Source organism: Trachurus trachurus (assembly GCF_905171665.1).
Source record: "Trachurus trachurus genome assembly, chromosome: 17".
Classification (NCBI taxonomy): domain Eukaryota; kingdom Metazoa; phylum Chordata; class Actinopteri; order Carangiformes; family Carangidae; genus Trachurus; species Trachurus trachurus.
Window position 1 is genome coordinate 2,916,330 of NC_139900.1, and position 16,012 is coordinate 2,932,341.

Below are 16,012 nucleotides of genomic sequence, written 5' to 3' on the forward strand. Positions count from 1 at the left end.
GGATACCAACTTTTTTCGTCCAAAAAGACACACCAAGAAACATCCAGATACCTCCATACTGCTCGTATGTAATGTCCCTCTTGTATTGAAGCCCCGACATGAGAAATTGTTCCGCCGGTCTTTGCACCGACACAGGAAGAGCAGTGAACCGAGGCACTGGGAGCTTCCACTACAAAACAAGCTTGAAATATAGACTTATTTAATTTTTTTCGGAACAATTTCGCATTTCGGGGCTTCAATACAAGACGGACATTACATACGAGCAGCATGGAGGTATCTGGATGTTTTTTGGTGTGTCTTTTTGTTACGAAGACAGTTGGTATCCATTTGCAACCGTTACATGGACATGCACTGCTACGCCGAGACCCCCTGTAACTCAGAGAAGCCACAGAGGACTCTGAAACTTCTCCCAGCCCTTAGTCCACATGAGGGGGAGGAGATCATGAGTGACGTTTTTGAATTTTGGGTGAACTATCCCTTTAAGGAACAGTCTTGACGTTATAAAAAGCCTCGCGCCGGCGGACACGTCCAACATGCCGTCTTATTTTAGGAGGAGAGCGGAGATCTAAAATAACCGGGGCTTTCTTTGGCTCGGCGGGCGGCGGCGGTCAGCTGCCCCCACTGCCGCCGCCGCTGCCGCAGATGTTTATTACCCATAAACCATCAGCTCAGCACTTCAGCAGCTCCCGAGGACGGACGGACGGACGGACGGACCGGTGGACCGACGGCCACCCACCGATTACCAGCTGGTTTACACATCACCAACAGTGACTAACAGTACTGTTAAAAAAGTAATTAAAGGGATAGTAGCATCTTTTTTAAAGTAGGGTTGTATGTTGTATGACTACAAATAGCCCCTAAGTACTTTAATTGCAGTAGAAGACTCTCTGCACTCCTCCCGTTAGCAACGCCAGCCCATAATAGCCCTGCCCAGAGATTTACAACATACAGTGTTGTGAACAGACCCAAAGAAACGGCCTATTTTCACGGCCTAAAAGAGGTTTTGCCTGAAAAAAAATACACAGTTCCATTGTTCACTATAATATAATTTTTTCCAGCCGTTCAAAGTGCAGGAAAAACACAGTTTTTATTTGGAGCTTTGGAGATTTTTATTTAATGTTTTCAGAAGAAGGTATATTAGTATAGTACACTTAAACCCACTATAGGGGATAAAATATTTATTATATATCATTCTTTTGTGGTTACACCATTTGACATTTTCAGGGCGTTCAGTCTGACTTTGTTAAAATGGTTCAAATTTAATTTCAAATGACATGAAACCAACATGAATACAAAATTTACATTGTAACACATCTGATGCTTGTTTTTAAGACTTTTTTTTTTTTAACTCATCTATTCTTGAATCCATTTTCTCATTCATCTGTAGATTTTTTGTCACAGTCTTTGTTTACAGAGTGACGGGGACCAATCACAAGCATCACAAACAGCTTCCTGGCTTCTCATTGGACCCCACGTGGGGTCGCCTGAAATTCAAATGAGGTCGCCTGAAATGTCTAGTAGCCTAATTGATGAATAAAAAAAAATCTGACCAAGAAAGGTTAGGAACCACTGTTTGAAAAGACACTTTGGTTTTTTTTGGAATGTACTTTCAGCACTCACAATGGGCAGATATGAAAAACTTTAACTTTACTTCTTGTGCTTTTTTGATGAGCAACGGCAACTGGAATATTCAAAAACTGTCAGAATAGTCAATAAACATTTACTTTCTTTGAAAATTAAGTCTAAAAAAAGATTTTATTTATCCAATAGGCCCTATAAAATAAAAATAAAAAACTTTAAAACCACTTTCGGTATTCGGTATTATTCGGTTACTCGGCCAAGCGTTTTGATTTTATCCGGTATTCGGCTTCAGCCAAAAAAATGCCATTCGGTGCACCCCTACTTGGAATTAAGTTGGTTTGATGTAAAAAAAAAAAAATATATATATATATATATATATAGCTAAGCTACTTTTGTCATTTTATTGTAGCGTAGCTTGCTACATTTCTCTGGTGGGTAGCTTCAGTGTAGTGAAGCTTCATTTCATGTAGAGGAACTTGTAGCTTATCTCACTACATTTTTCAAGTAGCTTGTCAAACACTGGTCGTGACCAATAATATCGGTTTTAAAACGTAAAAAGCTCGACTTCCTCCAGCTGGGCTCTTTCACAATAAAAGCCCTCGGCGGGGGCACAGCAGGGCCACGTGGACTGTGTAATCTCATCTGTGCACATTATTAAACGGCGTCGACGGCTCAGGTCAGGTCAAAGCGTCGTCTGGACCGTAAGCAGTTCAAGGACTCGCTCTGAACTTCACTCAGAGGCTGTCGGTGAAAAAAAAAAAACACCCAAAAAACAGAGGCCACAAACACAGATGTGATCTTCACTGATACCATCATCAGCTGTTATGTAAAAACCCTTTGATGACTGAAAATAGCTCCAAATATCAACATAGCACAGGAGCCGACGTCAGAGCTAAAAATACCAAGTTCCCTCGTCGTCGCGTCCAAACTCATCTCAGCTTTTTTTTTTTTTTTTCTTCTTTCTGATGACGGCTTCATTAACTCTGTGTCCAGCCACAGACCGGCTTCGTCCTCAGGGGGCTGCAGATTACAGACCCTGCTGCTGCTGCTGACCTGCATCGGCCCAAACCGGCTCTCCGTCACCGCCAGGTCGCCAAACTGATCAGGGTTGTTCGTCCTCTGGGGGACGACCGAGACAGACGAGCTGCTGCTGCTGCTGTTGCTGCTGCTACGGTTTAAACTCCTCTCTGCTTCTCTAACAAACTCTACAACCACACGCACAGTTTCTCATCAACGTTTCCTCCATGCGGACCGTGCACTGGTGGACAACAAACTACCTGGTTTTCCATTACATTTTTAATTCAATTATTAAAGGGACAACGAGGAGTTTCTCTGTCGGCAGAACGAAAAATTCCGCGACAATAAAAAAGTCTGATATTAATGTGGATGAATCTCCGTTACCACTTGTTAATGGTCCATTTTAGATAAATCTATGGTTTTGTCTCTATGGTTATTTTGTTATTATTAGTGGTGGTGGAAATGCTGGGCGAGCCGACCAGCGTTTCCTTACTTTCGGTTTCGTGGCGAGTCATGAGAATAACGCCGCCGAATCTCCGTTTATGGTGGTAACTACGACGGTATGTGATCGTCTTCCAACCTCTGACTTTAATTCTTGATGAATGAAAACATGAGTCTGTCTTGTGCCGGTCAAAGAATTTCACGGTGCGGAGGCTCATAAATGTAGTGTGAAAACACTTCGCTTTTACAAAACTCCTCGTTGTCCCTTTAAGTTCTTTTTATTTGCTCTGCAAGTCAGCCTGGAAACCATGGGCCAGATATTTCCCTTTGAAGTTGAAGTTGAAGAAGGAGTTGTTGAAGAAGTTGGAGTTGAAGAAGCTGAAGAAGTTGAAGAAGAAGGAGTTGAAGAAGAGGGAGTTGAAGGAGTTGAAGAAGGAGTTGAAGGAGTTGAAGAAGTTGAAGGAGTTGAAGAAGTTGAAGGAGTTGAAGAAGTTGAAGAAGAAGGAGTTGAAGGAGTTGAAGAAGAGGGAGTTGAAGGAGTTGAAGAAGTTGAAGAAGAAGGAGTTGAAGAAGTTGAAGAAGGAGTTGAAGGAGTTGAAGAAGTTGAAGACGTTGAAGAAGTTGAAGAAGAGGGAGTTGAAGGAGTTGAAGAAGAAGGAGTTGAAGAAGTTGAAGAAGTTGAAGGAGTTGAAGAAGAAGGAGTTGAAGAAGTTGAAGGAGTTGAAGAAGTTGAAGAAGTTGAAGAAGAAGGAGTTGAAGGAGTTGAAGAAGAGGGAGTTGAAGGAGTTGAAGAAGGAGTTGAAGGAGTTGAAGAAGTTGAAGACGTTGAAGAAGTTGAAGAAGAGGGAGTTGAAGGAGTTGAAGAAGAAGGAGTTGAAGAAGTTGAAGAAGTTGAAGGAGTTGAAGGAGGTGAAGGAGTTGGAGTTGAAGGAGTTGAAGGAGTTGAAGAAGAAGGAGTTGAAGAAGTTGAAGGAGTTGAAGGAGTTGAAGAAGAATGAGTTGAAGAAGAAGGAGTTGAAGAAGTTGAAGAAGTTGAAGAAGAATGAGTTGAAGAAGTTGAAGAAGAAGGAGTTGAAGAAGTTGAAGGAGTTGAAGAAGGTGAAGGAGTTGGAGTTGAAGGAGTTGAAGAAGAAGGAGTTGAAGAAGTTGAAGAAGTTGAAGGAGTTGAAGAAGTTGGAGTTGAAGGAGTTGAAGAAGAAGGAGTTGAAGAAGTTGAAGGAGTTGAAGAAGTTGAAGAAGTTGAAGGAGTTGAAGAAGTTGAAGAAGTTGAAGGAGGTGAAGGAGTTGGAGTTGAAGGAGTTGAAGGAGTTGAAGAAGAAGGAGTTGAAGAAGTTGAAGGAGTTGAAGGAGTTGAAGAAGAAGGAGTTGAAGAAGAAGGAGTTGAAGAAGTTGAAGAAGTTGAAGAAGAATGAGTTGAAGAAGTTGAAGAAGAAGGAGTTGAAGAAGGAGTTGAAGAAGTTGAAGGAGTTGAAGAAGTTGAAGGAGTTGAAGAAGGTGAAGGAGTTGGAGTTGAAGGAGTTGAAGAAGAAGGAGTTGAAGAAGTTGAAGAAGTTGAAGAAGAAGGAGTTGAAGAAGGAGTTGAAGTTGTTGAAGAAGTTGAAGAAGAAGGAGTTGAAGAAGTTGAAGAAGAAGGAGTTGAAGAAGTTGAAGAAGAATGAGTTGAAGAAGTTGAAGAAGACTGAGTTGAAGAAGTTGAAGAAGAAGGAGTTGAAAAAGGAGTTGAAGTTGTTGAAGAAGTTGAAGAAGAATGAGTTGAAGAAGTTGGAGAAGGAGTTGAAGAAGTTGAAGAAGAAGGAGTTGAAGAAGTTGAAGAAGTTGAAGAAGAATGAGTTGAAGAAGTTGAAGAAGAAGGAGTTGAAGAAGTTGAAGAAGAAGGAGTTGAAGAAGTTGAAGAAGAAGGAGTTGAAGAAGTTGAAGAAGAATGAGTTGAAGAAGTTGAAGAAGAAGGAGTTGTTGAAGAAGTTGAAGAAGAATGAGTTGAAGAAGTTGAAGAAGAAGGAGTTGAAAAAGGAGTTGAAGTTGTTGAAGAAGAATGAGTTGAAGAATGAGTTGAAGAAGGAGTTGAAGAAGAAGGAGTTGAAGTTGTTGAAGAAGTTGAAGAAGAATGAGTTGAAGAAGTTGGAGAAGGAGTTGAAGAAGTTGAAGAAGAAGGAGTTGAAAAAGGAGTTGAAGTTGTTGAAGAAGAATGAGTTGAAGAAGTTGAAGAAGAAGGAGTTGAAGAAGTTGAAGAAGAAGGAGTTGAAGAAGTTGAAGAAGAAGGAGTTGAAGAAGTTGAAGAAGAATGAGTTGAAGAAGTTGAAGAAGAAGGAGTTGTTGAAGAAGTTGAAGAAGAATGAGTTGAAGAAGTTGAAGAAGAAGGAGTTGAAAAAGGAGTTGAAGTTGTTGAAGAAGAATGAGTTGAAGAATGAGTTGAAGAAGGAGTTGAAGAAGAAGGAGTTGAAGTTGTTGAAGAAGTTGAAGAAGAATGAGTTGAAGAAGTTGGAGAAGGAGTTGAAGAAGTTGAAGAAGAAGGAGTTGAAAAAGGAGTTGAAGTTGTTGAAGAAGTTGAAGAAGAATGAGTTGAATGAGTTGAAGAAGTTGAAGAATTTGAAGAATTTGAAGAAGGACTTGAAGAAGTTGAAGCTGAAGGAGTTGAAGAAGTTGAAGAAGAATGAGTTGAAGGAGTTGAAGAAGGAGTTGAAGAAAAAGTTGAAGAAGAAGTTGAAGAAGTTGAAGAAGGAGTTGAAGAAGAAGGAGTTGTTAAAGAAGTTGAAGAAGAAGTTGAAGTTGAAGTTGAGGAAGAAACAGAAGAGGCAGTAGAAGAAGAAATCAATACACCAGCTGATCCGTACGCAGCTTCAGCTTTGACCTTTGACCTCTGTGTGGAATCAGCAGCGTTTGAAAAGTGAAAAGTGAAAAGTGAAAAGTGAACGCTGGTTTATGAGATTGAGCGACGCCATCTGCCTCAGCTGAACCCAAAGAACAGGAAGAGGAGCAGAAAGTGACGCACGGCGCTCTGACTCTGACTCCGGTGGAGAGGGTAGAGGGGGGGTGGAGGGGATTATGGACTGGGGGTAATCGTCGTGTCCACAGAGGGATTACACTGCTCGGCCTGCTGCAGACATCTCTGGTTTTAGGGGGGGGGTGGGGGTTGGGGGGGGGGGGCAGATTGGAAAGTGCAGCAGCAGAAATCTATTTTTCATCAGAGACACTCAGACGCTTGAGCACAGTCACTTCACTGCTGCTGCTTTTTGACATTTGACACAATGATGATGATGATGAAGAGACGTCGTCATGGTGACAAACAAGCTCGTTAACTCTTTCGCGACCACACTAATTGCTCAGCACATCCACTCCGGACCACATGTTTTTGGCTGTTTTTTTACCTTTTTTCTCACGTCGAACCGAACTCTGTACATCACCTAGAAACAAACGGTCTTCACGTGGTTGAAGAGTGACTTTACAACGTGCTCCTCGAAAAAACAGCGAGTTTTTCCGCCGTTTCGTTCGTGAGTACGAAGGAGAAGAAGAGAGCTGGGTTTCTCCAAAAACGGAGCTCCCGCTCTAGTTTCAGAGAAAAACGCACTTTTGTGTCAAGCGGCAATCGGCTCATTTTACCGCTACTCTGCAGTGTGGCATGTCTCCCAAATTTTTTGTAGGAAAATCTGGGGGGTGTGGCAGCGTGGAGTGCAGCAGTGAAAACAGCAGAGATATCGTGCTTTCAGGTCCGAATCTCCAAACCAAAAACGTTTGTAACAGCATCGGAAAAAGTCTTTGTCGCCAGTCGCTTTTGTCAAAAAAAAAGTCGCCAAGAGGGTTTGGAAAGTCGCCAGATTTAGTGAGAAAGTGGCAACACTGTAGCCGACAGCTGTAGCCGACAGCCGCACAGCGCTGCACGCTGTCCCCAGAGCAGCATTCAAGGAGAACGATTACTCAAACAAAACCAAGATTACACAGTTTATAAAAAACATTATGTTTTGATTGTAGTTTAAAACAGTTTTATATCAGAGGACTACCATATTCACACACAGGGTACCTCAGAGTGTCTATTATCGTAATCTGTAAAAAAAAAACGGTTTGGTCGTGAACCTTTCGGCACGCTGTGACAAGTTAACTAGTCAATGATCGTGAAAGAGTTAACATGAGGAAGGTTCAACATCGCTCCACACATCTGCAGTAACATCTGGGCTTCAGCGCCGTCACAGCAGGACGGCCGCATGGTGACACAAGAGACAAACTGACACATCAGCACTTTGAATGTTCAAACTTTAAAAAAAAAAAAGAGTCGTTAGCTCTAAAGTGTAATTATTAACGTTATAATCAATTCACATTCAAAGCTTTTCATTTTTCCATATGTTGATTCTGTGTTTGTGTTGTTTTACTAGTTGTTGGTCAGTTTCTTCCAAGCAGTTCCAACAGTGGTTAGCTGCAGAAACCTGACAACGCCTCAATCTGCTCATGGATTTAAGACGTGGAGATAAAGATGAAGATGGAGATCTAGATAAGGATGGAGATGAAGATGTAGTTCCACATACAGGTGGAGGTGCATGAAGATATAGATGGAGATAAAGATATTGTTGTATATAAAGATGGACATGGAGATAAAGATAGGCCTATAATTTGACATAAAGATAAAGATAGGGATGTAGTTGTGTATAAAGATGTAGATACAGATGGAGGTAGTTAAGATACAGATGGAGGTGTAGATACAGATAGGGATGTAGTTGTATATTATACAGATGGAGGTGTAGATAAAGATAAAGATAGGGATGTAGTTGTGTATAAAGATGTAGATAAAGATAGGGATGTAGTTGTGTATTAAGATAAAGATAGGGATGTAGTTGTAAATAAAGATGTAGATAAAGATAGAGATGTAGTTGTGTATTAAGATGTAGATAAAGATAGGGATGTAGCTGTATATAAAGATAAAGATAAAGATACAGATATGGCTGTAGTTGTGTATTAAGATACAGATGTAGATGTAGATAGGGATGTAGCTTTATATAAAGATAAAGATAGGGATGTAGCTGTGTATAAAGATGGAGATAAAGACAGGGATGTAGCTGTGTATTAAGATGTAGATAGATGTAGCTGTATATAAAGATACAGATATGGGTGTAGTTGTGTATTAAGATGCAGTGCACAGAGGCAGAGAGCAGGAACCAGGCCACTGAGTTCACGGATGATTTCCACTCATCCATTAGTGATGAAGATGCTGAGAGCAGGAACCTCAACTGGAGCTTTGGAGGATGAAAAGAAAATGAAACACTCGAGCCGCCATCATCACCATCATCATCACCATCCCCACCATCACCATAACAACCACCATCAGCGGTTCAGAGCTCCACCTCCTCCTCCTCCTCCCGGTCCAGTTGATGGATCATCAGACTGTTTCATTAAACATCCGCTGATTTACACACTCATTGATCCTTCTACAGCACTCAGTTCATTCAGGTTTAACTACTCGCTGTTTACAGGGGTTAAAGCAAAAAAAAATCTTTTGACCGAAATTTTTTTTTGCAAGCCCCCCCCCCCAAGGGTTCCTCCGTCCGGTGTGCACAACTTGTCGTCATTTCTTGCCTTGGATTTTAAACCTGATGAAGGAACCTTGATCAATAAATGTTGTGTCTTTGATTCTTCAATAAATGATTCTGCATATGCATAAACCTGAAGATGTAGGCTACACTGCCTGCAAACTCAGATGTGGTGAAAAAGGTGAGTCACCAAACCCCTGTAGGGGGGTCTGGGGGCATTCCCCCCCAGAAAAGAATTGTGATTTTAACACATAAATGAAGCATTCTGGTGAACTCTGAGAGGAACATGAAGGGAACATTTGTTTCAGATAAAAAAAAACATTGAGTAGGCCTACTGACTAAGGTTCCTAACTTCCTATCATTGTAAGGCAACAAGGCAAGAATGGCTGGAGTGTATTAAAGGGCCCATATTATGCAAAATCCACTTTCTACAGGTTTTGTAGTGGTCCTATGTGTTCCCGTGGCCTTTCTATGACGCCTGGAGGTGAAAAAAGTCTGTTCACTCCCTTAATTGATTTCTACACTTTTTTGAGATCGTGTCTCCAAACGGGCGAATTGGAAGTGCTGTGCAGCTTGATGTCAGGATGCGCTGAACTCAGGTGACTCCACCTCCCGGTACTTCCTCATACTCCCCCTGGGCCAGTCTGGAAAAACGTGGGCTCCGCCCGGTGAGGCATTTCCGTAACAGCGACAGTCGCGACAGACCCCGACCCCCCCCCTCATCCTCCTCTCTCTCTCCCTCCCGTCCGTCATTTGACATGAAGCGGTAGATACGGGAGGAGCGGTCGGTACCGCCGGTACTGATTGAAAAACAGCCGCCGGTCATTAAAAATGAAATCGCGGATCAGAGAATATTGGAATGATACCGCTTCTCATCAGCGCAGCAGTCCTCATCACGGAATGAGAGACATCTGAACGAGGAAGTCTCCTCTCCCGGCGCAAAACCACCTCAATATTCTCCGGTAACTTCTCATCAGTCGCACCGTGCAGTTTGTGCTGCTCCTCAGTTTCACTTGTTTTTTTTATTTGACAGTTTCACACAGAACTTTCTGATGGCTGTAGGAGTCCATGTATCTCCTTCTGCCACAGTAAAAAAGGGACGTTTACATTTTTTCAGACAAGATAAGAGTCTCAGAAACTTTTTTTTTTTTTGTCCAATGTCAACATTAGCACATGTAGGCTACCTGTAGTGAAAACCACACCCTCTCCCCGTGACAGCTGTGGAGTGGACGTGGTTTACACATCTTATTTGCATTTCAAGGTGCAGACACAGAAATGGCTCGTTCTCACTCATCTCATTACTGAGATGTAGAGCTGCAGATTGATTTGGGGACAATACACTAGGAATACTATATGGTTGGACAACTTAGAACCATGTGAAATAGTTGAAAAACAGCATAATATGGGACCTTTAACTTAAACTGAACTCAGAACTGGTCTAGTGGGGAGCAAAAACAAATCTCATATTTTAAATCTGGACCAGCCATTCAAGGGCCCGTTTCCTCTGCTATTTGTCCGTGCAGCGGTGCACCGCGGACATGCAGGTAAAAAAAAAAAAAAAAACGAAACTGAATGCGCACAGCGTGCCGTTACATCCGCTCGGACCGCGGCCAGGCGACCGGTGTCAACAGCTGCAGGAGACCCAACGCTACTACGTACCGGTATCATGGATGACCGGTATCTGCCTCCAGCGAGTGACAGTCACGTCACCAGGCTCATACGGGTCATCAGGGTTGCCAGATAGTGCGAAAAATATCCCCCACAATCTTACTTTTTTCCTTCACTGATTAGCGGAAGAAATGACCGACCGGGAGCCGACCTCCCCCCTCCCCTCCTGTGCTCGCGCCGCCCCCCCACATCCCCCCACCTCCCCGTTGAGAACCACTAGGTTAATACAACGGTCCTGGCTAGTTTTATTGGTTGAGAGCAGCGTTAGTAAACCACAACAAAAACACGTGGAAATCCGTTGTGGCGACGGAGAACTTTAACCCCTGATCATCAGACTGTTTCATTAAACATCCGCTGATTTACACACTCATTGATCCTTCTACAACACTCAGCTCATTCAGGTTTAACTACTCGCTGTTTATGACGGACAGACAGACAGACAGACAGACAGAGAGATCAGAGATTTCAGAGGTCAAGTACGAACGCAGGAGCGCCACAGATTTCCCAGAATGCACTATATGCATCAGTGAGATGGCTGCACATTATTTCTGCACGTATTTCCAGCATTAACTCATCGAGTGTCAAAAACGTAATTTTACATTTTTTGATTACGAAAATAGACGCTCTAACACGGCTTATGTGTGAATATGGGAACTCTATGATGAACAAACCTGAAATAGATGACGATCAAAAACTCATGAAAACTCACGGAAGTGCCCTTTTCGACAGTTAAAGGTGACTCTGTGACTCTGTGACTCTTTCACATCTGTCCTTTATTTGTCTGGTTGTTTGTCCAGATGTTGGTGCTGCTGTTTGCCCCCGGACAGTCACACCGACTCCCTGATGACCTTAACGACCTCTCGCCTCACTGAGACGGCTCACACTCAGAGGTCACCAGAGGTCACCGTGGTTACCACATCCATCAGCTGATGGGTTGAGGAGGAGGAGGAGAAGTGAGAGGAGGGAACCACAACTCAACATCTGGACAGCTGCTGCCTTCAGACCTCCAACATCTAAATACCAAATATGTGACGTCATTGAAACACCGTCCACTGCCACACTAAGTTTAGTGTCACTGAACAAGACTGTGATGTTTAATTGTTATCCAGCCTAAAGCCGCTGTCACAATCATTCACTCCAAAGTGTTGAAAGTCCAAGACAAAGTGTTATAATCTCTAGACAAACAACTTTTAGACCAGACCTAGTAGTAGCCTAGTACCTAATCATAACACACGATGCATGAAACTGACATAGAATTGAAACGAATGGCATCCAGTGGAAATTGCCCGTTACTTTGCTATGCCTCTGCCTGGCCATGTGCATTTGTTTACAACAGCAGAGAGCCTCAGTTCTCACTCGTAACAAGTTACAAGTCATGTAGTTAACAATCACAATTACTCCAGAGCTTTTTAATTAAGGTGAAAATGTAGCATAGAGTGCCGAAGCGGAAGCAGCCCCATGGGACCTCAACTCGGAAAAAGTCTCCATACAAATGAACGGGACTCCAAGTTTTATTTTGTGATCCGTTTGAATTGTGCCATGACAAAAAACTCTGTCCTCTACCTGTTTAAAACATCACGTTTCATGAAGAGGAATCAGCAGTTTATCGTAAAACGACAACAGAAGAATGTATTTAGTGTGAAGACGCTCTGCGGACTACAGATCTGTGTCCCACAAAAAATACGTCACCAACTGACACGGGAAAGGGCGGCATTTGGTGACGTCACCTACGCGACTTGTAGTCTTTCTGGTTACAGACTCTTGTGAATTTTATTTTACAATAGTTTTACAACAAACTGCTGATTTCTCTTCGTTTTAAACAGGTAGAGGACAGAGTTTTTTGTCATGGCACAATTCAAACGGATCACGAAATAAAACTTGGACTCCCGTTCATTCGTATGGAGACTTTTTCCGAGTTGAGGACCCATGGGGCTGCTTCCGCTTCGGCACTCTATAGCCAAGGGAAAATCAAGCTTAGTTCCTCTCAAAAAAAAAAAAAAAAAAAAGACTGGGGGGACGCTGCACCCTCGCGTCCAACCACCACTACACCACTGGGTAAACGCGATAGTCCGACTAAGGCCCTGTCTACACAAAAACACTTGCGGATGAAAACAACAAAATATTTCATCCGATGTGCCTTTCGTTTAGACGACGACTGCGTTTTCGGGGTGGAAATCTTAAAAACGCTCCGCCGTTGCGTCCCCATGTAAAGGGTGAAAACACAAAAGTCTGCTCTGATTGCTACGACCTGAGGAGAGCACGGAGGGCAATAACACAACGGCCGGCATAAAGCCTGACGCAATCAAGAAGAGGAGGAAAACACAGGCGTGCCGACTTGGTGGTGTTGTGTGTTGTGTTGCACGCTGCCACCTCGGTGCCTGGCGTGCTACAACATTGAATTCCACAGACTTTTGCGTCACTGTATCCACGCAGATTTCCATCCAAAAAACGCTTGTCTAAAGGCGAAATAAAAAGAGAGAACGCAACGCCACTTTTGCGTTTTCTGTTCAGATCGTTTCCATGTAAACTTAGCCTCAGACACTCAGATAACGTGATTGGAAATCGATTTTCTTCTGCATGTATAAACACCTTAATCAGAGTTCAACTGGACAATGCATGTGCACATGCTCCACAACAGTAACGATTACCACACAGAGTTGTTTTAGAGGGAAATACAGAGACTGCTTGATGAAAAACTGTCCCTGAAGGCAACGTGCATCAGTGGTTTTGCATGAATTTCCCTCTACAACAACTCTGTGTGGTAACGTTGTGTTATTATCTCATAGCGTGGTGAATGTGCAGCTCACAACTTGTCCACCAGAGCGTTGTGGAGTTGTTGGATTGTGTATTTGATGAGTTTGATGATGGAAACCAAGAAATCCCATAATGAGCCTCCGTAGCGTAGCTCTGAGCAGCTCACGGCTCTGCTCCGCCGTTCTTAAAATAGCTTGCACCGACAATTAAAGGTAACAAACCTACTGCTATGACTATAGGGGTTATGGCAATGGGCCAATTTGACAAAATGTTGAACTATCCCTTTAAGTAAATCATCACTGAACAGCATGAATCTTTACCAGCTCCCTGAGCTCAGGAGGAATCAAACCTTTCGTCAAACCTCAGTAGAAACTTTAAGGTGTTCTGTGCAACCAGATCCAGATGACTGCAGAGAGGTGACCCTCAGCAAGGGGTTCTGGGTAAAAAAAAAAGGGCGGGGGAGGGGGGTTGTGTGTGTGTGGTGTCTTACCTATGAGCGCCTGGAAGAGGTTGCTCTGGAAGATGTCGATGACCCTCTGGATGGAGAGTCGGAGCTGCCGGTCCTCGGTGTGGTTGAGCTTGGCCCGGTATTCCTCCAGCAGCAGCAGAGCTCGCTGAGCGTCTGGAGAGAGGAGGGGGGGGGGGGGGGGGGGGGGGGGGGGGGGGGGGGGGGGGGGGCAGGTCAGTCTTTAGAGGTCACTTTCATCTCACCATTACTTAATACGCTGTGTAAAAAGAGCGTTGTGCTCGAAACGTCACGCTATTAAATCCTTGAAAGGGAGCTCCTATGGTGTGCGGATTTTTTCTTTATTTCTAGTATTCCCTCCTTTATCCAGCACCAGCACCAGCACCCATCCCAACTGGGCCTACCTGATGTGTGTATTTTTTTCACAATTTTACGAATTTTACAATTTTACTTAAAGCAGAAGTAAGCGATCCGGTGGTTTTGGCTAATGCTGCGTTCCAGGCAGGCTTTTGAAACCGTAAATTACAGCTTCAAGTCACAACTTACGACTTTGTAGCGTTCCAGGCAACCCACTCCTGTTTTTCCGACCTGTTTTACCTGTGAAAGTCACTATAACGGCCACTCGTAACTTCTGACCCGTGAACTCGTACCAGATCGAACTGGTACGACTTCACAGGTCGGAAAAAACACGAGTTACGAGTTGCCTTGAACGCACCATAACAGTCCTCGTCCCTACGTCACCACATTCAGGCGCATCCCTTGGCTGCACACACAGCAACGGGGCGTCACTCTTAGTTTGCTCTTAGTGATTTATTCTTAGTAAGAGTCGGTCTCAGCAGCTTTGTGAACAGCTTTTAGGAAAAAACTCCTACGTAAAAACTTTTAGCACGATTTAGGAGCGGTAAGATAAAAGGCTTTGTGAACACGGCCCCAGATCAGATCAATAATCGATGGGTTCCAGCTCCTCCAGGTTGATCGGTGTTCTGCGTGTCGTCGCGGCCTACAAACCCCGAGCCGACCTGGAACACTGACCTCTATTCCTCTGAGCTGAGCTGCCACTTCGTCAGCGGTTCAGCTGCTTTTAGGTCAAACGCTGATGTTTCCTGTCAGCATCTCATCACTGATCAGACACCAAACATCCGGCTTTGATTAGTTTTTATCAGAAGGAAGGAAGAGGATGTAGAAGTGGTTCAGACTGAGCAGCAGCAGAGTGTGTGTTCATGCAGGCGACATGTAGAGTAGAGGAGGGTCATGATGAGGAACAACCAGCTCTACACATCTGTAAAACCTCCACAGTTTACAACCAGAAACCTGACAGGACCAGGGAGGCTGAGCTTCAGTGTGTGTGTGTGTGTGTGTGTGTGTGTGTGTGTGTGTCGTCTCCACATCAATGAAGACGTGACGGCTGAACACTTCTTGTGTGTGTGTGATCTGATGTAAAAATAGACCGAAACCAAACTAAAATAAATGAATTAATAAAATAACTGGATGCACAGATGTGAGGGGACTGATCATTTCTCTCAACATTAACCAACCACTCATTTAAAGACTCTGCAGAGTAAATCATCTATAGAAATAGGATTTTATATACTGTATATGGTCTATTTTTACATCATATCTATCTATATCTATACAGTATATATAGTTTAAGTGAATGTCACAGCTCTGTACTGACAGTGTAGGAGTTTAAGACTCTATATCAGGGGTGTCAAACATGCGGCCCGTGGGCCAGAACCGGCTCTGCAGAGGGTCCAATCTGGCCCTCAGGATGAATTTGTCAAGTGTGAAAATTTGAAATTTCACATATTTTTATCAAGAAATGTCAGGTGGTTTATAATATGTTTTATAAAAGGATAGTTCAGTAACTGTAAAACATCTTATTAATGTACCAAAACAGAGGAAAATTTCAGTTTTTTAAATATATTTAAAGGTTATTATGCTATTATTTTACTGGTCCGGCCCACTTGAGATTAAATTGTGCTGTTTGTGGCCCCTGAACTAAATTGAGTTTGACATCCCTGCTCTATATGATGATATTGTATATCTATCTATATCTATAATGTTCCCCATACTGATACTGTGGAAGTTTAAAACTCTATATGATGATATTATATTATAATATTATATTATATAGTTTAAGTGAATGTTACAGCCCATTGATACAGTGGAAGTTTAAGACTCTATGGACAAAACAATCAATATAAATATGATGATATGATATAATATGATATGATATGTATAGTTTAAGTGAATGTCACAGCCTGTGCAGCTCTGTACTGACACTGTGGAAGTTTAAGAGTTTAAGAGTCTATATCAGAGATGTCAAACTCAATTTAGTTCAGGGGCCACAAACAGCACAATTTAATCTCAAGTGGGCCGGACCAGTGAAATAATAGCATAATAACCCTAAAAAACTGAAATTTTCCTCTGTTTTGGTACATTAATAAGATGTTTACAGTTACTGAACTATCCTTTTACAAAACATATTATGAACCACCTGACATTTCTTGATAAAAACATGTGCAATTTAAAATTTTCGCACTTGACAAATTCATCCTGAGGGCCAGATTGG

The 16,012-nt window shown here is 42.8% G+C and overlaps 2 protein-coding genes across 6 annotated transcripts in view; both read right to left on the minus strand.

Annotated features, from left to right (window-relative positions):
- The window catches only part of dlg1b (discs large MAGUK scaffold protein 1b), a 118,277-nt gene that overhangs the window by 99,654 nt on the left and 2,611 nt on the right, over nucleotides 1-16,012 (minus strand). For all 5 annotated transcript variants that reach the window (XM_083991594.1, XM_083991592.1, XM_083991593.1 and 2 more), the window contains exon 2: nucleotides 13,465-13,596. In XM_083991594.1, the coding sequence (XP_083847720.1) occupies nucleotides 13,465-13,596 (132 nt within the window). The remainder of the gene's footprint in view (nucleotides 1-13,464; nucleotides 13,597-16,012) is intronic.
- The window catches only part of LOC311000765 (transcriptional regulator Myc-1-like), a 294,713-nt gene continuing 281,919 nt past the window's right edge, over nucleotides 3,219-16,012 (minus strand). Inside the window, exon 5 of the transcript XR_014596102.1 lies at nucleotides 3,219-3,326. The gene's annotated coding sequence lies outside the window, so the exon portion shown is untranslated. The remainder of the gene's footprint in view (nucleotides 3,327-16,012) is intronic.